Source organism: Pectinophora gossypiella, chromosome 10, assembly GCF_024362695.1.
Source record: "Pectinophora gossypiella chromosome 10, ilPecGoss1.1, whole genome shotgun sequence".
In the NCBI taxonomy this organism is placed as follows: domain Eukaryota; kingdom Metazoa; phylum Arthropoda; class Insecta; order Lepidoptera; family Gelechiidae; genus Pectinophora; species Pectinophora gossypiella.
The window spans coordinates 9,290,492-9,313,337 of record NC_065413.1 but is presented as its reverse complement, the minus strand read 5'-3'; the positions used below and the strand labels follow the sequence as shown (position 1 = coordinate 9,313,337).

The 22,846-nt window shown below is 38.3% G+C and overlaps 1 protein-coding gene across 1 annotated transcript in view; it reads right to left on the bottom strand.

The window, feature by feature from the left end:
* Positions 1-22,846, bottom strand: part of LOC126370089 (lachesin-like) — a 54,862-nt gene that overhangs the window by 10,535 nt on the left and 21,481 nt on the right. Inside the window, exons 2-5 of the mRNA XM_050014809.1 lie at positions 19,551-19,654; positions 8,651-8,858; positions 6,999-7,154; positions 4,152-4,280 (exon numbers count right to left, since the gene is read on the bottom strand). Of these exons, the coding sequence (XP_049870766.1) occupies positions 4,152-4,280; positions 6,999-7,154; positions 8,651-8,858; positions 19,551-19,654 (597 nt within the window). The remainder of the gene's footprint in view (positions 1-4,151; positions 4,281-6,998; positions 7,155-8,650; positions 8,859-19,550; positions 19,655-22,846) is intronic.

The following is a 22,846-nucleotide window of genomic DNA, read 5'->3' as shown; positions in this document are numbered from 1 at the left end:
CCTCACAACAAATTGCAGCCACTTTTGGTTTCGGCCTTCCTCGAATACTGTACTTATTAAAGAATGCAGAAATCATTCCAACAGAAAAAGTCGATTGTCCGTTCATTGGTTGGATTTTTATCACCACCTTATTAGGGTTCAAACTCGGATCTTTTAATTATAATAATATGAAATAATAGGTAAGTTTTAAAATTATCGATTTAGATTGCTTAATATAATATATAGAAAAAAAAAAACTCTTTTTTCCACGTAATTCTCGTTGTTGTGAACCAGGTTTGAAGTCAACTTTGGTAAAAAGTTTTCAAAATAAAACTGACTATCATCTTCATCAGCCGTACGACGCCCACTGCTGGGCATAGGCCTCCCCCAAGGATCTCCACTGACTATATCTTTATTAAAATTCAATTCAATTTAATGTTATATGTAAGTAATTTAGATATATTTTTTTTAATTGTGAATTAATTCTTGAACCGAAATTTGGTTCAAAAGGTGTGTTTACTGCCGTTTATAATGAATGTTGTGCGTTTTAATATGCTTACAGATTTATACTCATTACATTAATGTGTTTCGCTGTAAGTATTCTATAAATAAGAGTAAATAAGTAACTTTAGAGCTTTTCAAAAATGCTTTTCGCTTTTGATCAGAACAAATGAAATGGGATTGACATAATTATTATATTTTATTTCATTATATTCAAGGAGCTGGTAAGTCTAGATGGGTACAAAATTTCCAGTGGTCTTACCAGTAAGTCTACTGGGAAGGAAATTCCCAGTAGTTCAACTATTGGGCCTACTCGGTAAGACTACTGCGAATAGAGGGAGCTTACAGCTTTGGGGCCAATCCGCACTGGGCCCGCGTGATGGTTTAAGGCCCGATGTCCCTATCCATCCATAGGGATGGCCCGTGCCCCAGCCCCAGGGACGTTTATGGGTTGATGATGATGATGACAGCTTTATTTACAAATGAATAAATAAAGTAGATAATGGAAGCGGAAGAGGATATTAAGCTTAAGAAATATGTTCATGTAGCTAATGTCATTCCGAAACAGTTTCGTTGTCGAACAATATTATACTTTAAGGCCCTCTCAGGTAAATCCTTATGTTGATACCTCATTGTTTTTTTAATAATATAGGCTCGCGTTTGACCATAATATATCTCCCTTGATGATAAGTAACGATGTGGTCTAGGGTGGATCACGCTTACTTAGCAAATGCCATCATTCATTAATTTTCATTCTAGCCTTGAAGAATATAACAAGTTGGAAAAACAGACGACGGCAGACAGTTCTAATGCTTCGCTGTTTGCATGAAAAAGGAAGAGGCGAAACCTTTAGTGCGGATTGGTGGTAAGTATATCCACAATATAAGGATGAAATGCCCGCCGACGTTCTATCCGTAGATGGAATGGAGTGGGTGATTGCAAGCTAGAAAAGTCTGTTAGTTGGATGATACTGTAAGCGTTTGTAAGGAATGCTCGGGAGAGTGCCGTGGGCGAAGGTAGGCCTTTACTTACCAGTGGGTGGATACTGATTAAACTAATTCAACTACTTCTAGCTTGTGCCTTTTTGATATTTTCTTCAGATTGTTCACTATTATATCAAATATTGTTACGCTAACTCGCGTACAATATAAACGTATTCTTAATTGGCAGAGAACAGCAATAAATGTCAGTGGGAACACGTAACCCCACGTTGTTAATCACAAAGTTTTCATGAACATCCATTTCAATGAGAATAAACAAGCCTGAGTCTAACTCTGAAGCGCAGTCGTAAAGAGGAACCTGCTTTACAACGTTCCCGAGACATTATCATAATGATTTGTCTTCAGCATAATGAAAACTGGCAATGAATTCACAACGAAGCTTCTTTGGTTAATCGAGTGAAAGTTACGTGAACATTTTCACGTATCTCATAAGAAATGGAAATGAGGGTTCTTCAGGAACTACCTATTACTTTTCCAGGCACATTAAGCACCGACTAGAAGTACAGTAAACTTGCACTAGTTATTTGTCTTGAAAATAATTTATAGGTCTGTAATAGAGGGACCCTCCTGTCAGTCAAGTCGTACGAAGACCCTGGTGCCCGGACCTGGTATTCTAATTGTGGCGTAGTTTACGGACGGCACAGCGGCTGTAAGGCGCTGAGATACGGAATGTGAATGAAGGGGAAGAAAACCGTCTCATTGGGTTTCGGGGTGAGGGGCGCGAGCGGCGGGCGGGGCGGGAACAGATAGTATCGCCATTATCGCGTCCGTGCCGTATTCACGTCAGCATAATGCTCTAATTGGGCGCAATTACGGCAGATCCGGCGGAAGGCGCCGTCAGGTAGAGACGCCGTGTCCTCGTAAATACTCGTTAACGACTCCGCCCGAGAAAAATAATATTTCTGAACGCTGACTCCCGACGAAAGAAAACGACGTACAAACGCTCACGTACTTACGGCGAATTCGGGCCAAGTTAACGGACCGGGAGAAATGTTCCGCAGTTTTTCTCTAGTTGCGAAAGTGATATTGGTATAATTTGCGAGGCGTGTAACTTGCGGGCTCGTATAATGGTCTGTGAATGTTAATTCATATTCCGGACGTCATAAAAGTTTATGTGGGAACTTGCCACCTGTAAATGTCAAGTCAGCTATCAATTAAAATAATACCAATTTCCAAGGTCTCGCGTGCGGTGTGAAAGCGGCCAAGTTATGGCGAAGTTTCTAACATTATATGAAAGCCAATTTTGCATGTTCCGCCCCGATACGTATTTCATGCTACATCATGCAATAATTCAAAGGAAATCATTGCCGATCTGCGATATTTATAGATATTTATAGGTTAGCTTGTTCGTAGGGATCTACGACAAGCTATTGTGTGCCTCTTGGTTTGCATAGTAACAGTGAGGAATTTATAGATTCTGACTGTACTTATTTAATATTCACATGTGTTACCTTTAAAACTGGCGGCGAATTTTTTCCGTGTTTCAAAAGTTTTCATTGCTGTATTTAGTAAAATTGAATAATAGTCCAAACAAAGTTTACTTACTAAAACTTTGTAGTTTGTAACTTTGGATAAATTAAATGATGTTTAGATTCATATATAATGTTATAATATAATGGAAGACTGTTATAAGCCTCTTACTCCATATAATATGATCCGTACACGTGGAACAGAACAATTAACAAGGAAACTTAATCCTTCGTGAAGAAATATACCTATTATTGCTGATTTATATGTGGTAACTATCAACAAGGTAAAAAATATAATGTTTATAATAACACATACCTATATTATTTTTCTGCTCTCGTATGGATTGCGAGGTCAATGCCCGACCTCGCCAACTAGTTTAGAGTTATTACTGATACAGTTCTCATATCTAAATAGTAATCGGAAACAATGATTACAAAATTTTATTTAAATTGTAAACGCATGAGCCGAGTTGGTAGAACGCTTGTCTCTTATTCTGAGGTCACAGGTTAGAACCAGATCCAGCACACCAATATTTGTCGATGATTAAACCAATGATTGTCGAATTTGTTTTTGAATTCGTGTTTGGATCATAAATGATTACGTGCTCAGCAGTGAAGGAAAACATCGTGAGAAAACCCACATTCCCGAGAAATGCATTTTCGGAGGTATGTGACCTAACCTGTATTGGGTTGGTTTTCCCTTAGCGGGTTGGAAGGTCAGACAGGCAGTCGCTTCTGTAAAAAAACCTGACCTGTGTAATCTTCAGGTTAGGTAAGCGGACACTGTGAAAAACGGGATAATGCATATGTAGGTCGAGGGGAATCGTGTGCCCAGCAGTGGGACATCCATAGGCTGTTTATTTTGTTTTTTTATTCATTAATTTGTACATTTATTGTAACAAAATATTAGTGCAAATATTATTCATTTAACGTCGTCAAATCCCGAAAGAGTTGGTTCCGATATCATATATACAACACGTATTAACGTTATTGTATTGTGCCCATACAACGAGAGTGAGTGTCCGCCCGATGTAGACCGCTTGGTTTTATAATGACACTTCCAAGAAGGTACAACAGAAGCAGCAATATATACCAATATTATATGTAAGTATGCAAGTCTTTCCTGTTCCAAATGTGTAATTATTTATTCAATTACTTGACATTCGAATGAGTTCAACAGTATTTTTAGGCAAGTACTTACATTGCACCATTAGTACGACCCGCTTGCTGATTGAAGGTGGAACTCCGTTGGACGCGATGCAGAGGTAAGCGCCCATATGTAGTCGAGACACCTTTGATATCGTCAAGTTTTCTCCATCCACAACATTTACTGCATAAAACGGAATAGTTTATTTATTAACAGGTTTATTCATTATTATATAAAACATTAAGCAGATAATCCTTATCGGGATAGGTTAAGTCTAAGACGCTTGAAGGCAACATTAAAGGTCCTATCTCACTAGGACGTCAGCAAAATAGATGCAGTTGTATAAACGCAACCTCATGCGTCACCTGGTGACTTTTGTTGGTTGCGCAACCAATGGTGTCTTAGTGATATATGGCCCTAAGACATGATTTCATTATATTACTATAATAGGTACATATATGATAGATGCATCAACTTTTTAAAATGTCGGGATTCGCGGTGTGAGCTGTGCTGTCCCCGTCGAAGCATACCTAAAGCAAAGAATAAGGAATACTACGTGTAGAACGGCAACTCTCCGCTCCCAACCAGCTGCTGAGTTAGGTTTACCTTATCCCTCTCGGTCTTACTTTAGTCTTCAATCATATGGGCATCAGACGTCACACACACAAGCGCGTGTACGATAACGTCAATGTGTATTGTCTGTGTAAATTGAGGTGTTTTGTATGAAGTGTCCGGGATGCGCCTAAAGCAAAAAAATGTCTACAAAACATAAAGTACTTATGATTGATTTCGAAAGATTTAAAATACTACTATCGTTTTATATGCAGCATTTTTCCAACTTTTTAAATATTTTAAATTAGAAACAACAATCCACTCGCGTGTTCAATCATAACGCATTGTTTCATCGGAAAAATAGTGAGTTAATAAGGCTTCGTTCACAGTAAACGGTCAAATGCCGTGAAACTTTTATATGTAACAGTTGTTAAACCATTCGCAGAGAGATTGTGTTGTCGTGTCGACGCGTTTAAAACTGTGAACATTGACGACAGCTATCAAGCGATAAACCTGTGCGGCAGTGCCATGTAGCTGCATGGTTTATTCACAAGTTGATGTGGATCGCAACTATAACATGTAAATTCATTAAGCCAAGTATTTAAATCCCACGGGTCATTTGCTTTTTGAATACGACCGAAACGATGCTCAATAGGAATCAATTACGTTTGAAAATGAACACGTCAATCACTGTAATTCCAAACACTGGATGTATGGAGGCCATACAATCTGTTCATAGTAAAAAACGCCCATGACAGCTGAACAAACTAAGCTACTAACTCCAGCTTCTATTGTACCTAGATCGGATAGTTCAATATTTCTGCTTTTCAATTATAGTTCGCTTTGGTTGTAGTTGTTGTGTGAAACAATCGGTTCAAGCAGCAGTTTGGTTTGCGGAAAGGTCGCTCTCAAACTATTGATTTCAACTTTCGCTCAAACTCGATTGAAATCTCGTTTCCCTTTTCCAGAATAACAATTGCGGGATCGAGAGGGAGTGACGATTTCTGGGGATTTCGATTATACAATCGATAAACCGTGGTAATAATGCTCGCCGTGGAGTGGCAGGGTAGCTACGCCCAGCTCCATTACGTGATCTCGGTGCCTGTACTTTCGCGCTCCACAGATTTTCCTTTTATTTCATCTGTTTTGTTTCTTTGCTCCGACATAATGACCGCTTCGGAGCGAATGTTTTGACCGGATATTTATTAGAGAAAATCTGTATTACGAGAGCGCCTCGATTGTACTCATTGTTTCCTTTTTGCGAGAGAATAACTGTTGTACGTGTGGAGTAGGCAGGTACCTACTACATAAAGAACATGAAATAAAAATGTGATTACAAGTGCGCAGTCGACATTCAGAATGAAGGTTTTGTCTTTGTCATTGTTTACCTACTCGTACGTTTCGTACTCTGTGAGAATTTCATTCGCTCCTTTTGCATTCTGCTTCTAAATACCCTACTTGGTTATGAGGTCTTATTCCTTTTATTGAGTTTACGTGTTTTATGAAAATAATTCCCAATTAGTTTTGAAAGAATACTTTTTGTTTTTCGAATAAATAAACGATATTTTTTTTAAGGAATCTGTGTAAGTACCCTTGTTATTTAACTTGACATTTGGTCGAGCAACATGGGCCTCTAAGGTCATGTATACTCCTGGTTTACGCTGGATGAAAGTGTAATGTGTCTAGGCTGCATTTACTAATTGTAATAATAATGTATTTCAACTTTTATGTATTTTATGTTCAGCGCCCTTTCTCGCTATCGAAGTAAATGCCACATATACAGGTGTTAGTGACATCGTAACGAGTACTAAGGGGGATGATTCAGACCATGATTCTGGGTTAATATTAAGTAGAATTTTCCGTAGCAAAATTCCATTTTTTTTTGTTTTAGATATATTTAATTATTTTTAATTCTATACTTTTACGATGGAAAATTCTACTTGATATTAACTCAGAACAATGAGCTGAATCATCCCTCTCAGTTTTCGTTACGATGATGCCACTAACACCCCGAACAAGTACATACGGTAGCCATACAAGTGGGTATGGGTGTTAATGACACCGTAACGAATACTGAGGGGGACGATTTAAACCATGATTCTGAGTTGATATCAAGTGGAATTTCTTGTCGGAAAATTCCACCTCAATGGTCTCAATCTCTTAAAACTACATCAAAAGCGTGGACGGGGTGTTATGCAACAGGGGAGTTACGTCCTTCCGTCGCCACATGACGTAAGGCTCGGGATACACCGTGCCTCGTCACACCATAGTCACGTTGGTGCCCTTGCGGACCCATGCCGCTTGACGTCACAAGAATAATATTTAAAACTAAAATAAAGTATATCGTACCTTGTTCTCCATTACAGTTGAACTCCTGTCCGTCCTCCCTTCGCCACATGACGTAAGGCTCGGGGTACCCTGTGGCTCGACACACCATCGTCACATTGGTGCCCTCGCGGACCACCATGTCCGTTGACGTCATATTGTCGATTATCACCGGGGGCACTGTTGACACACCACAAAACAAAAAAATGCGTATAATACGTATTTTCAGGAACATAACATAGCATCACGCCTGTATCCCTGACGGGAACGGGGGGAGGGGAGGGGGTAGGGGTACACTCGCTGCTCGCCATCTATGTTGTGAGGTGGATTACCAACATCATCAACCCTGGTGTCAGGGTTACTATTGAGCTGCCAAAGGTCCCTAACATGGCTCATGTAACAACTGCTAACTTACATCAGTATGTAGTAACCGGGACCAGCGGCTTAACGTGCCTTCCGAAGCGCTGATCATTTTACTTTCGGACAATCAGGTGATCAGCTTGTAATGTCCTAACCAAACTTGGGATCACAAAGTGGTTTTTGTGATATGTCCCCACCGGGATTTGAACCCGGGACATCCGAATCGTGAGCTCGACGCTCAAACCACTGGACCACAGAGGCCGTAGTATGTTCTTGATACCAGTATTTACAGTCCAAGGTGTTGTGCACTGACCCATATTAAAGACCTAAGTTCATTCTTGTGTGGAATCCGCTGATGTAAAACTAGCATTAGGTAATATTAACCTTAGAAAACGATCAGGTATATTATACAGGGTGTTAGTGACATCGTAACGAATACTCAGGGGGATAATTCAGACCATGAATCGGGTTAACATCAAGTGAAATTTCCTGTCAAAAAATCGTGAAATGTTTGTGTTTCTTTATAATTATTTTCCTATCCTCACTTTTGCGACGGAAAATTCCATTTGATATCAACTCTGAATCATCGTCTGAATCATCCCTCAAAATTTTCGTTACGATGTCACTGACCCACTGACTGACTGACTCACTCACTCTCTGACATAATTATATTGTTCTCCCAGAAAAAGTTTTAAATTATGTTACTGTTTAAAATGCATATTTCCGACTGAGGTCAGTTTAAAAATAAGTATTCGTTTTCTAAAATGTTCCGATTGGGAATAAAAACAAACTGGGACTTTTCACAATCGGTCGGTGTTTGACCTCACAACCCACACGAGAGGAGACGGAGCAAGAAATGAAATGAAATGAAAAAAATAAATAAATGTGGTATACAGATGGAAATATTACTTTTAGCGATCAACGCAATTAGTCATATTGTGACAAACAATAATATTTAGATAACACAAACACAAGATCATTAAAATGTGAATGTACCTCTTCTACGAATTTGTATCTTACATATTCTGTCGGGAGAGTGCCCTAGCGCTCACAACATGTCTATTATCATTTATAAATCTTATCTTATCGTATCTAGCCTAAAGTGTCCCATTGCTGGGTAAAGGCCACCCTCCATTTCTTCCAGGATTCTCTCTCCAGTGCTTCCTCTGGCCAGCCTTCCAGTAAAGCATCCAAGTAGTCGCGCCATCTCCGCCTCGGTCTGCCACGCCTGCGTCTGTCTCCCATCGGATACCATTCTGTGGTGATCTACAAATAAATCATCTAAAAAAGTACTAATATTTACAGGTAATACTGACCTACGACCTGCAGGTACCCCTTCCTGGAGTGCATGGGGTCAGTGTTGACCTGGCACATGTACCAGCCGCGGTCCACCTCCTGCACGTTCTTGATGTGGAGGTACCAGGAGCGATGGTCGTTGTACGACAGGCTGATGCGCGGGTTCTGGGTTATTATGTTGTGGTGGATGCTCAGGATCGTCTGCGTGTCCACTCGTACCCACGCCACCTGGATTAATTACCATACAATATTAAGATGATGATTTTGACCGTAAAAAGCCGGACCTGTCTAATTTTCAGGTTGGGAAAGCGGACCCTGTGATAACGGGATAACGCTAGAGAGATTAAAATGATGAAACAAGACCGATAAGTGTCACGGATAAGCGCTATCTAGCGCATATTTTACAAGTTTGACAAAGAAAATCGTTAAAAAGATATACATAGAGAGTTGAGAGTGTCATGTATGGTAAAGCACTTTTACGGCTACTGGCACCAGGTGGACGCTTATAAGCCATTAATTAGGTAAACTATCTATGCTATGTATTTATAAAAGAGGAGGATTTAATATGACTGGTGATGGTGGTTTTTGATTACTTGTGGCTCTACCCACCCCATAAAGGATTAGGGCCGTGAGTTTATGTATGTTTGTGTATGTAAAAATTATAAAATCTGTAAGGCATTTTAAGTGTGCAGTGGATTCGATTTTCTTGGTAGTGATCATGGTAAAAGAAACCCAGATATGCTCAAAACTGACAGCTAGCATTTCAAGGTTAGCCCAGCTGACGTCATACTACCCTACGTAGCCATTTCGGAAAAAATAAATTACCCACGTCCAATGTTTTTAATTTACTTTACAAGGAAATCTTGTACTTTTAGTAAAATATTTACGTACAGTTTTCATGATTTTTGTATATGTGACAAATAATAGTAATCAAATACATTAGTCAGTAATTCACTTTTCAATAATAAAATTTACGATCATGGAATGTTGGAGATACCAATTTAAAGGTAACACTTACATCATCAAGGGCTAGCAATGGCGGCATGTCATAGGATTGAGCATACCTGGTCTTCTTATACCATGGTAGTGAGAATTATTACATTAAAAGCACTAGTAAAATGACGGAATATACTAGATGATTACACTTAGAACAGAATATTAAACGCAATGTCTTTTAATTGTGAGCAGATGGAATAATAATTAGATCGTAATAGACAAAGACTAATTAAATATACAAAACTCTATTGTAACTTTGTCGCGTGCAGAACTCAAAATTATTCTGTTACATGAAATGTTTATATAAAAAGTCCTGCTTCATAGAAAATTTTTCATACGAAATAACTCTTACATATTTGTCTAGTTGTCAGAAAATAAATATCAGGCTTTAAAACTCCGCCGTGTCTCGGGGTTTCGTATAAATTTAGCTGCATTACATGGCACTCCAATTTCGCTAACTAGCCGTCCCGCATGATTAATAACCGGCGAATCGTGCATTCTGAGCAAAGTGATATTAAGTTGGCTTGTTAAAACTTTAGCCGGTGCACCACACGAATAGAGTTGCACGAAGTTGCTGCCACCGTGTGCGTTTATAGAACCACAGAAGAAGAACATCTCGCGGCGGAAGGGCCGGCGTTGAGACAGAAGTTTTTTCATGTTCCGGAGCCTTTTTTCAGTCTATTGCTAGGATGGCTTGAACGAGTCTGTAAACTTTAAGTACTACCTCAACACGTTCAAAGAACAGAACGCCTACAGGCGGTTTCCGATCTCAAGTGTCTTACACTTATCTTTATACATCTTTATACATCGATAATCGGCGTAAGGTCAATGAACTGTACAGCCACGATTACTAATATGACACTTTAACGTTTATGACAAATTAAACCGTAAGTCTCATTCAATGTCAAACATGATAGTGCGATAGGGTTCTAAAGTGGGTACATGATATTGCTCATGACTGTACTGAACATGTTAAGTTTGTGAAATTATCTTTTTGAAAACACTCGCCAATGTCGTAAAAGAATCCGCCAATCTGCATCTTATATGAAGAGGTTTTTTTCTACATTCTATATTTAAAAGTAATCCGCTAATAGAAATAAAGAAGGTGCCTTTATCTCGTGACAACGACGACAGAGGTATTGCTTGTCTATACTAGTAAGAAAGTTTAGGTATTCCTGATAATTTATGTACGTGTACATTATGTGATTAGATCGCCAACTATATTATTATTTTTGTGGATATACTTACTTACTATACGAGTCTTCGAAGTATATAGTTGGTGATTTAAAAAAGTGATATCTTTATTATTCTACTACAGAAGATATACTAGAGAGAGGGCGCTACTGAGCGTAAACAAACAGCGAGCGACAACAAAATATTGTTAAAAAATTGTTTAAAGTGTTAATTGTACAGTTATTTCGTTGAAGTTACATTTATAGTGTCACAAACTTGCTCTGAAAGTGGAGGTGTGAAGTTTCTCCTCAAATAACAGTGTAAAAAGTGAAATTATTAATGTGGTTTGTTGACTGGAATAATTTGAATATTTCTTTGAATCTGATCAAGAAACTACTATTTACATCAATATTCTTTCGATATCTATCTTATTAGACTGAGTACATTTACATTTTGACTTAGAAATAGCAAGTGTCTGATAATAACCTAAAATATTACTGAATTATAAATACCGAATATAATATTTGACTAACAGCGCCATCTGTTGTTGAGTGGAAAAATTAAAATTCAGTAACAAATAATATTTCCTGCGCACCCTAGTGTGAAATACCGGTACTTACAGTTGCAAATAACTGGACAATAGAGGGCAGTAAAATAAAGCTTGGTCAACATGTCGAACTCCGATAAAAATAAATATGAAGTATGCACTGGGTGCAAAAATCAGTTACCAAAGAAACAATTTGTTCAATGCTCGGTCTGCGCAGATAAATATGACTTGGATTGTGCAAGTATAAGCTATAAACTCTTCAGCTTGATGGAACGGAAAGATAATTGGAAATGCCAAGGGTGTCTGAAGAAAAGTAGCTCCGTACCACCAGTAATGACGGAAAGTGTGTATGAAGATGGCGATAGCAACATTACTTACCGGTCAAAAAACATACAACCACTCCCTGTCATGAACAAGCCTGCCAGCACTGCTACGAAAAATTTGATTGATGTCGGACATACAGACAATGCTATTGTCGCCGAGCTAAAACTATTCATGATGGAGCTGATTCGAAACCAAACGGAAACTTTAAATCAAACTATTTCTACACTCAATAATACTATACAAGAGCAAAATAGTCGTATTCAAGAACTGGAAGCCAAAGTCGGCCGACTAGAAAACAAGGAGAACGAAGACATCCCCATAAACATTACGGCAATTGAGAGTACTATATCACATCTTCAAGCTGAAATTTCCGAACGCGACCAAGCTCTTCTGTGTAATGATTTAGAAATAGCTGGCTGTCCAGAAACAAGAAACGAGAACTGCGTTCACCTAGTTCTTATTATCGCGAAAAAGATTGGAGTTGACCTTGATGAAAGGGACATCGTCAGCGTGGAGCGGGCTGGACCCGCTGTACCGAGACCAGCACTGCAAGATGGTACGCCTGCCCGCCCGCGGCCGCTTGCCGTGCGACTGGCGCGTCGTGCTCCAAGAGACGCTATACTGAAGGTTGCACGTGTGAAGCGCAATCTTACTACTGAAGGTCTAAATCTACCCGGTCCCGCTGTCACCTTTTATATCAATGAGCGACTTACCAAGCACAATCGCATTTTATTCCAAAAGGCAAGGAAGCTAGCGGCAGAGAATAAATTCAAATATGTATGGACGCGTGAAGGAAAAATATTTGTTCGCCAGGAGAATGGAAAAGAGCGATACCGATTGCGTACTGATTCTGACCTACAAAAGGTTTTTGGGAAGCTTGAAATTTGATCTCAAATGTTATAGTGATATTTGGTTTAGTTTCATTGAACTGTTTAACTTAACTTTCATTTCAATTTTCATTTATTTTAATTGCTTTTTTAGTATTAGTAAGAGTACTCTTGTATACACACCATCACTATACACCCTAATCACACATACATGCACACACCTATACACACCCTCATACACATCTTCATACACACTTACATATTATTACTTCAATACGTTTTCTTACGTCATTATTTACATATCAACAACCATAAATGGCTAACACTAGTAGAAAATGTTTGAGATTAGGGTTATTAAACGCACAATCATTAAACACTGGACAGGACGAGCTCGCGGTGACTATTGATAATTACAAACCTGATATACTAGCTATCAATGAGACGTGGCTCCAAGAAGGCGAAGAGAATCTCGCACCAGCTTTGCAGGGTTACCGGCTTATACAAAAGGCCCGAAAAAGGCGGGGTGGTGGTGTCGGGTTCTATGTTGCGCAGGGAATATCTACTCGTATCCTACAGCATCCACCTTCCAACCTTGAACAGCTTTGGCTCCAAGTTCAACTGCCAGGAGCTACTCTAGCATTTGGCACCGCCTATAGAACGGAAAGGGTTAGCACAGGAGACGCTTTGGACTCCCTCAGCGAATCGATAAGTTCTATGGCACGCTGCAACTATACTTGTTTTGTAGGCGATCTTAATATGGATCTTACCAAGCTAGAATCGTCGCGAGCGAAAGAACTACTTACTTTCTGCCACCAGCATAGTTTAGAACAGTTAGTTAATGAACCTACTAGAATAACTGATAAATCAGCAACGCTTATTGATGTAGTAATTACTGACAGTGCGTCACTTTGTAGAGATATTAAAGTTATACACAATAGGTCTCTGAGTGATCACGCAATGATTCTAGTAGATTTTGACATCAAAAAACCTAAATTTTTTAAACGAATCAAGTCCTTTCGATCTCTACGCACTATTAACTTGGACGAATTAACATCAGACCTTGGTTCAATCCCTTGGCAATCGATACACAGTTTAGAAGATGTTAATGAAATGGTTAACATTTTTGATTACTATACCTTAATGTTGTTTGAAAAACACGCGCCAATTAAAAATATAAAAATAAAAGATAGACCCAAACCGTGGATTACCGACCTATTAAAATTTATGATGAGTCTTCGTGATGATGCCTTAAAAAAAGCTCAAAAAACTAAAACAGATAGCTCGAAGAATTACTATCGCAGCCTTAGAAATCTCGTAACGGCAACCACAGAACGGGAAAGGAAAGCTTATTTTAATAATTTTATAAATAACAACTTAAAGAATACAAGTTTGCTATGGAAAAATATTAGGAATACCACTCTATTTGATGATCCATGTAAAATCTCGATTCCTGATAATTTAAACAATCCTGATAAAATACATGAATATTTTCTAGACTTACCGGTATGTAAACAACAAAATATAGGAAATAGTACTATGATAAAAACGCAATTTGAACACTCAGGTACATTTGAACTTAAATATACAACAGAATCAGAAGTAAGGAATATCATAAACAATATTAAAACAAAAGCAGTGGGACATGATTCGATAAACATTGACATGATTAAACTAACGCTAGATGTAACTCTTCCTACTATAACAGCTATAGTGAATAAGTCTATTGAAACTAAAATGTTCCCGTCCTCTTGGAAGCGTGCACTTGTTAAACCAATTCCAAAGAAAAACACGGTGGAAGGCTTTAAAGACCTACGCCCAATTTCAATTCTGCCTGTATTGTCTAAAGTTTTAGAGAAAGTTGTACTAGCTCAGGTTCTTAAATATCTGGATAATAGTAAAATAATACCTAAATTTCAATCTGGGTTCCGCCGTGGGCATGGCACGGAAACTGCACTTCTCCATATAACAGACGATATAACTAAAGCTTCAGATGAGGGGTTAAGTAGTATCTTGATACTCCTTGATTACTCACGTGCATTTGACTGTCTTGATCCTAAAAAGCTATTAGCCAAACTGGAATACTACGGATTTTCAATAAATACATGTCAATGGTTTGAATCTTTCCTTACAGACAGAGAGCAAATGGTAGCCACAGAGGGAAAAGATGGAGAAGTGAAGTATTCCACACTCAAGACCATACAACGTGGGGTGCCACAAGGCTCTTTATTAAGTCCGGTTCTTTTTACGATTTTTACTTCTGATCTACCTTTTAACTTAGAGACCTGTAATTATCATTTATATGCTGATGATACACAAATATATTACTCATTTGAAGGGAAAAATACACGTCAAGCTGTAACTTTGATAAACAGAGATCTTGACAACATATACACTTGGTCGCAACAAAATTCACTTGCCCTAAACCCTGACAAATCGCAAATGATAGTTCTGGGAACGAAATGTCAAATCGATAAAGTTATGGAATGCGACGAAAAAATAAAAATTAATGATATCGAAGTTAAGCAAGTTACAACTGCACGTAATTTAGGTTTGTTTTTGGATGGGGAACAAAAATATACTGACCATGTTAATAGGAAGATTCGGAACGCCTTTTATAAACTCAAAACCTTATATAAAATTAGACCATATATTAAAGAGGAGCTCCGTCTGCTTTTAACTGACCTTCTTGTACTTTCTCCTTTCAATTATTGCAGTACTGTATTTGGGCCTAGACTTAACTCTGGCTTGGAAAGAGCCATACAGCGAGTACAAAATGCTTGCATTCGCTTCTCTCTAAGTGTACCAAAAAGGGAATATATAACTCCATTCTTAAATAAAAAAGGTATTCTTAACATGAGCTCTAGAATGGAACTTCATTATGCTTGTACAGTGCAAAAAGTTATTTGGAATAAGAAACCGGAATATCTATTTGAAAAAATTACTTGGGTGAAAGACATTAATCGTAGAAACCTTCGTTCTGTCTCACAAAATCTCATTAAAACCGCAAAACACAAATCCGCACGCTACACGGGATGTTTCAAATTTAATGCAGCAAAAATCTGGAATGATCTCCCCCCTCCAATGAGGAATAAAATGAGCATAAATTGTTTTAAAACTAAATATAAATCAGCTTTACTAAAAAAACAATTAACTGCAGAAAAATTGAAACATTCCTACTGGAAAATGCTCAAGTTAAAAGATCATTTTTGATAAAATACTAACCCCATTCATTATATTACTGTTAAAATAGTTTACTTCTGACATATATATTCATTCAAACACAATCTAACCCAACAAACACGCTTAAACACGCGCACACACACACACACACACACACACTCGCACGCATACACATACACATACACACACACACTCAAGAGTACCTACTTATAATTTTAATTGATTGTCTTTTTATTGTTTCTTTTTTCTACCTAAAGCTACTGTATAATTCTATTTAATATCCTCTAGCCCTCGTTGACAATTACTTCCGCACAATATCTCAGGAAGAGGAAATGACTGAAAACCAGCGCTGGATGGCGCCATAACATGGCTCCATGGCAGCACAAGCTGAGCCATTTCCTTTTGCCCGTATTCGCAATATTCATAATTAAGTACTTAGTTTATATAGCAAATGTAAATTGTTACTGGCAATAAATTTATTTTATTCTTATTCTTATTCTTATTCTTAAAAAATACATAATCTAAAAAAAATTATAGATGTACAGTTATGAGCAATGTAATGTACCCACTTTAGGACTCTGTCGCACTAACATATTTGACATTTAGTGAGACTTACAGTTCAATTTGTCAAAAAAGTTAATGTGACATGGTACCAGTGTATACATATTAATGCTCGTGACCGTACCTAGGTCAGTGAGAGGCTGCAGGATGTAGTGACAGTGATTGCCTAGTGGACTCTTTACATCCGAACCCTAGAGCATAAAAATCATAGGTCTGGGTGATTACTGCAATTGATTTACTTACACACACACTCAGACACGCATACACACACATATATACACCCCCCCCACACACACTCATTAGTACTGTAATTGGTAACGAATTTATTTTCTTATTATTTTTTCTTTTTTGCTGAGTTGGAACCGAAAATACCAGTTGAAATATAATAAACATTGTAAAACTATTAGGAGACCCCAATTATTGTAATTTTGTTTATCTGGGTTAAGCAATAAATATGTTTAATTCTCAATAACATTGGTCCACGTTTCACGTTTCGTTCGTACTAGTTGTCACTAATAAAGGTAACGATACAATGTAATACGTCCACGGATGACAAGCATTTTAGTCTCATATTTTTGTCGTTGTAAAATAGAGGAACATTCGCTATCACGCAAAGAGACGGGTCTATCGAAATTGGATTTTCACTGGTAAAAAACGCTCTCCAAATTGAATATACGACAGTTTTTTAATCGAATCATATTTGTTTTTTATTATATTTTTGTTGTATTGATTGAATTCTCAAATTTTAATGTAAACTCGAATAATTAAATTCACATATAAAATTTTCATTCCAGGCGTCTATAAAGTGTGTCGAAATTATGACTAATTAAGTTTCAGAGTAATGGTCTTTTTATAGCTCATTTGGATGGGAATATTTTGCAACGCTTTAAGTTTTAAAGGCGTCTGGCGTTTCTAGTCTGACATACACGTAAAACAAAATTAGTAGTTTATAACCTCCCACTGTGGAATTATAACCTGGGTCGAATGAAACGTACTCTTTCATGTTATGCTACTTAAGTAGAGAATTGGGAATTGCTGATTGATGCTAGAATTCCAAATTCTAGTTATACATATATACATACATAACGCCTATTTCCCACCGGGGTAAGCAGAGACTATAGAATTCCATTTGCTTCGATCCTGACACACTTCTCTTGCTTCGTCTACATTCACCAATCGTTTCATACACGTACATGTGAAGGAATCCACATTCATTAATCGCTTCATACACGTACGCCGGTTCAGAGTAGATCGCACTAAACCTTTTCTAAGGACATGTCCAATTTGGTCAATGTAAGTCCTTCTAGGTCTTTCTCTGCCAGCCTTACCATCAACTTTCGCTTTATACACCGCTTTCGCAATTCTATTATCCTTCATCCGCTCTATGTGTCCAAACCAACCTAACATTCCCGTCTCCATCTTAGTCACTATATCGTCTTTTACATCACATCTCTGTCTTATCAAACTGTGTTATCACTTAGTTATCAATCTATCACTCAACACCGCAGATGCTACGCAAAGATTCTAGTAATAATTTACTCATTTACTTTTTTCAGCTGCAAAAATTGAGCTTTCATTTAATAACTTTATTACAAGGTAAAACACGAACAATATTAAGTACCTAACAGTGCAGCTAATAGTTTAAGCTTGCAGATAGAATTAACATAGTTTGATTTAGAAATAGAATCAACCTAAATTAATTGATTCTATTCCAGATATCTGGTTTAGGAAATACCTTGAGGTGGGTTTGTGGTTATAGATTTGAATTCCGTGCTTCGGAAGACACGTTAAGCCGTTGGTCCCGGTTACTACTTACTGATGTAAGTACGTAGTCGTTACTTGAGTCACGTTGGGGCCTTTGGCGGCTCAATAATAACCCGGACACCAGGCTTGATGAGGTTGGTCATCCACCTCACAACCCACACTATAGAAGATTCGAATTTTCCTTGTATAATATACTTGAAAGTAGAACAGACATCTCCATGAAGAAATAGAAATGAATCGTATTCAGAGACTAAATCGGTGAAATAGAACATAATAATAATAACTCACAGTCCATTATCATTAGTGTAGCCTGCAGCAACAACTTTGTTGCTCATGTTCTAAATATGAGTACTTAAGTGATGAACCGTAAACTGATAACTGACACACTAATGAATAATGTATGTATGTTCGACACCAAGTAGACTAACACAATCCGAAAAACACATGTTATAAAAAGATGCCGTGTTAGTGAACTACAACTCTTAATAATGTCGATCCATATCGGGCCCATTTCGAAATACTTAAATAACCCTGAAAGTCAATGTGTGTGGATTAATTAGCATGTTGTCCTAACTTTATTACAGGGTGAGGAACAGGGGCTTAGTCAAGTTGCAGACGATTATGACAATTAACAGTGACAGTATCATTGAAGCAAAAAATGATCCTGCATGGATCATATGTCTACGTCACACAATGCAGCTCGGCTATGCCACCCGGGAACCAGTGTCGGGGGCACTCGTTCACTATGTGAGATAGTGTTTGATTCAGGTGACCGCATAAAATGTCAGTGACGTCATCTCCATCTAGCATTATTCCGTTTTTCACAGGATCCGCTTACCTAACCTGACGGTTTGACAGGTCCGGTTTTTACAGAAGCGACTGCCTGTCTGACCTTCCAACCCGCGAAGGGAAAACCAGCCCAATACAGGTTAGGTCACATACCTCCGAAAATGCAAAGAAAATATTAATAAATTCATATTTATTACTGTCAATCGTTTGCAACTTGGCTAAAGGCCCAGCGCTTCCCATTTGTCAAACACTTGTCCGTCACGACAACTGAGAGACAAGTTAAATAAGGCTTATTTTCGTACCGAAAGCGCTCACTTTACTACCCATACAGTTCGTAAAGTTTAAATCCCATTTTGAGTTTACTATTTTCAGAGCTTTGCAATTAATGAGCAATATCTTCTTTTTGCTCTAAAAGGAGCAACTTCTTCAAATGGAAAGCTTATTCGTTCCTAATGGATAGAGGATTCTTTTTATTTTTGTTATGAAACGGATAGTGTCTCCGGCAATGCGCCTCGGGCTAACTAGAGAGCGATAAAATAATACAACAGTAGCGATAGACGAACTAAGGGAAAACAAAATATTGTATACACTTAAAAAAAACAAACTTTATTTTTAAATTGAGCATCTTGCTTTGGCCAGTTTTAATGGTAAAAATTCAATAGTTACTCTGACACCCTGAAACCAGAGTTTATAGGGTTGGTAATTCACCTCACAACCCACATGATAGAAGAAATTTGATTTTCATTTAAATTAATTTACCTTATATCCCCTCAAGTCTTCGACGACACAGGCTAGCAGCGCGTCACGGCCAACTGTCACTGTCACATTAGGCACCGGCTCCACGAACCGAGGGAACAGGGATTCTGAAACAAATAACACATATTTTAAATTTAATTACTTTTTGTTTAGAGCGTTGGGCTCACGATATGGAGATCCGGATTGGGACATTTGGGTCTTTTGTCTGGCAAGGACATTGCAGGCAGAATCATCTGATTGATTTGTAAGATGATTCCGTGATTCGGAAGGCACGTTAAGCCAGGCAGCCTGGAGCAGCGTGGTGGAGTATGCTCCATACCCTCTCCTTGATTGAGGGGAGGTCTGTGCCCAGCAGTGGTACTATATAGCTGTTTATGCTATGTATGCACCTACTAAAGTCAGACTTCGTTTCAAAAGTGGCTGCAACTTGTTTTAAGACAATGGGGAGACGGGCGTGTCTCATTGTAAAAAGAACAAAAAACGATCGATTAAGGCAAGGACATGAATGACATTAATATCTCATCCCTAATTAATGCCTTTGTATAATATTGAGCTACTTATATTTTTGATCTGGGTAAAGAACAGTACTATGCAGTTATTCAGCTTTTCCGGGTGGAATTTAAAGAACATTTTACATCGTAGGGTTATGATAGGTAAGATTAGTTAGAAACCGTGAGGACATCTACGCTGTGAGAGCCGTCGTCAAAGATTTATAAGCTGCGAAGATTTATAAGCTGCGCTACGAAACTATGTGATCCTTTCCACCAATACTAAGCTATGTAGCTGTGCGAGGAAGATGCGCCTCCGCAAAGTAGCTGTGTGGGCATCCTGTAGGTACTCTGCTCGGAACATAGCTAAAGTACGCATCCACAGCACGCATCCATAGCACACATCTATACGCACGCATCCTTTTATATATAAAAAAAACATATCTTAGTTGAATCCGTTTGCACCGGTGCTATGCTATGTGCACCAATGAATATGAATGGTGGATATCAAACGCATCCGTAGCATCGTAGCATAGTACATCTCTGGTGGAAAGACACCCTAAAGCCGTCACATACCAGTACTCTAGAAGCCAAGTCGGTTTTCAGCGGCTCGAGAAGTTTGGCTAGTAAACTAATCTGTCGTCCTTTAGCTTTAATTGTACTAATCTGGTGTGCAGAAAAGTAGTGTGTTGCTGTCACTGTACACGAATCTAATTAGCCTGCGCTGTATGGGTAGCGTCATATTGACGTGAAAAAAAGGTGCATTTTGACCAATACACGCAGCGTATTTTGTCTATAAAAAACAAACTTGCACGCTTGATTGGTCGAAGTTCAGGCTATCTGTCGCGACGTGCTCTGCTTATACTCTTTAAGAAAAAAAGACTATAAAATCAGCATGTTGTGCATGACTCAACAAATCGATCAAAATAAAGATTCAACTTGTCTATAGGAGCAGTGCCGTCCAAGTTTGCAAGTAGAACTTTATTGATTTGTCACCGTTCAGACAAAGTTACCCTGTCTCGATCGTTTGTACTCGATACTTATATTGTCTTTGATTTGTTTACATCTTTCTAAGTAACGTTAGCTTGTCATGAATCACGGCATTTTATTTGCTATTCGAGAGGTTGTTATTGATACTCGATTCATACGAGCATATCCAAAAATAAATATATTCTAAATCGTAGTCTTGTAATTTCATGAAGGTGTATTTTTAATACTGAGACACATATTATTTTACTTGTCCATTATTATAGGTATAATTTATAACATGACGAGTGTGGTTTGGAAAAATAAGTCTGTAAAAATAACGTTACCTATTTCCACTTGCTATTAATTATCGTATGATTTTTAATTATCGTAAGTATACTATAGGTACATCATCATCATCATCAGCCCATTAACGTCCCCGCTGCTGGGGCACGGGCCTTCCCTATGGATGGATGGGGAGATCGGGCCTTAAACTATCACGCGGGCCCAGTGCGGATTGATGGTTATTAACGACTGCTAATGCAGCCGGGACCAACGGCTTAACGTGCCATCCGAAGCACGGAGGAGCTCGAGATGAAAACTTATTTTTGTGGTCACCCATCCTATGACCGGCCTTTGCGAAAGTTGCTTAACTTCAACAATCGCAGACCGAGCGCGTTTACCGCTGCGCCATCGAGCTCCTCAATATAGGTACATACAATTAAATATTTATAACACGACCCCTAATGGGGTAAGTAGAAGTTGATAGAAGTCCTAAGACGGATTTGATTAACCATAAGGTGACGAAGGATCAACCTATCGCCCTTAACAATTGTCTGTCATGTTAGGAAGGACACAAATCTCCTGTCGACTTTTAAGTACCTCCGAGAAGACACGCAACTGAACGTATTCTATGTTTAAATATTGATAACACTATAGAAGTTTATCAAACAACACTTATTTATTTTATACAACTACTTATTCTCAAAACTTTATTCATAAAAAGTTTTCGTTACTCGTAGGTATAATAAACATTTTGTTTCGTAGTGATTATTTCTTTTAGTTAAGTATTTAAATTAGGCAATTTTACTGACATATATCGACAGACAGACAGCAAAATGTAAATAAAAATCGACTTTGTGTTATCTTGCGCTCCGAAAAAATAATATCTAATTATTTTTTGTATTTTTTTTGCGGAAGGCAAGAGGTAAACCACTGCTCTATTTGTCCCTAAAAAGTAGCATGGGGAATGCTACACCGACAAGAGCGTGGCTCTTAAATTAGTGATGATATTTTTATTTATTAAAATCAACATTTTAAAAAAACAAAAGATATACTTGGTGGATACGATGTCTGGGTCGCTATTCGAACTTAGCCAACATCTCACTCCGGCCTACTGAAGTAAGGGGCGCCCATCCCCGCGGCAAGTACGCGCCGAACAGAGAAGATGACTCTGTCCCCCCTGGGGCCGGGTTAATGGTCTTGTATGAAACCAAACCCAAAGGCGACAGGATTGCCTACAAAAAAATAATATTCTTATCTTCGGCAACGATAATAGGTGCAAAGCTTTAAAGATACATTTGCGAAGAAACAAATATCATTCACCGCAAAACAATTCATCGCGCGTATATTTTTCATTCACATTACTTTACTTCTTAACAACGTACAGGGAAAACGTTTTGACAGCGGCAAATGTAGAAATGTAAAAAACAGAGCGTGCGTCGTGGGTGAGGAACCGTCAATGCTAATGTGATACACATGTCGATATGAGCGATGCTTCGGCAACAATCTATTTAGCTAAACAACCTGAGACACGGAAAAATATCCGTGAATGATTGATGAGTC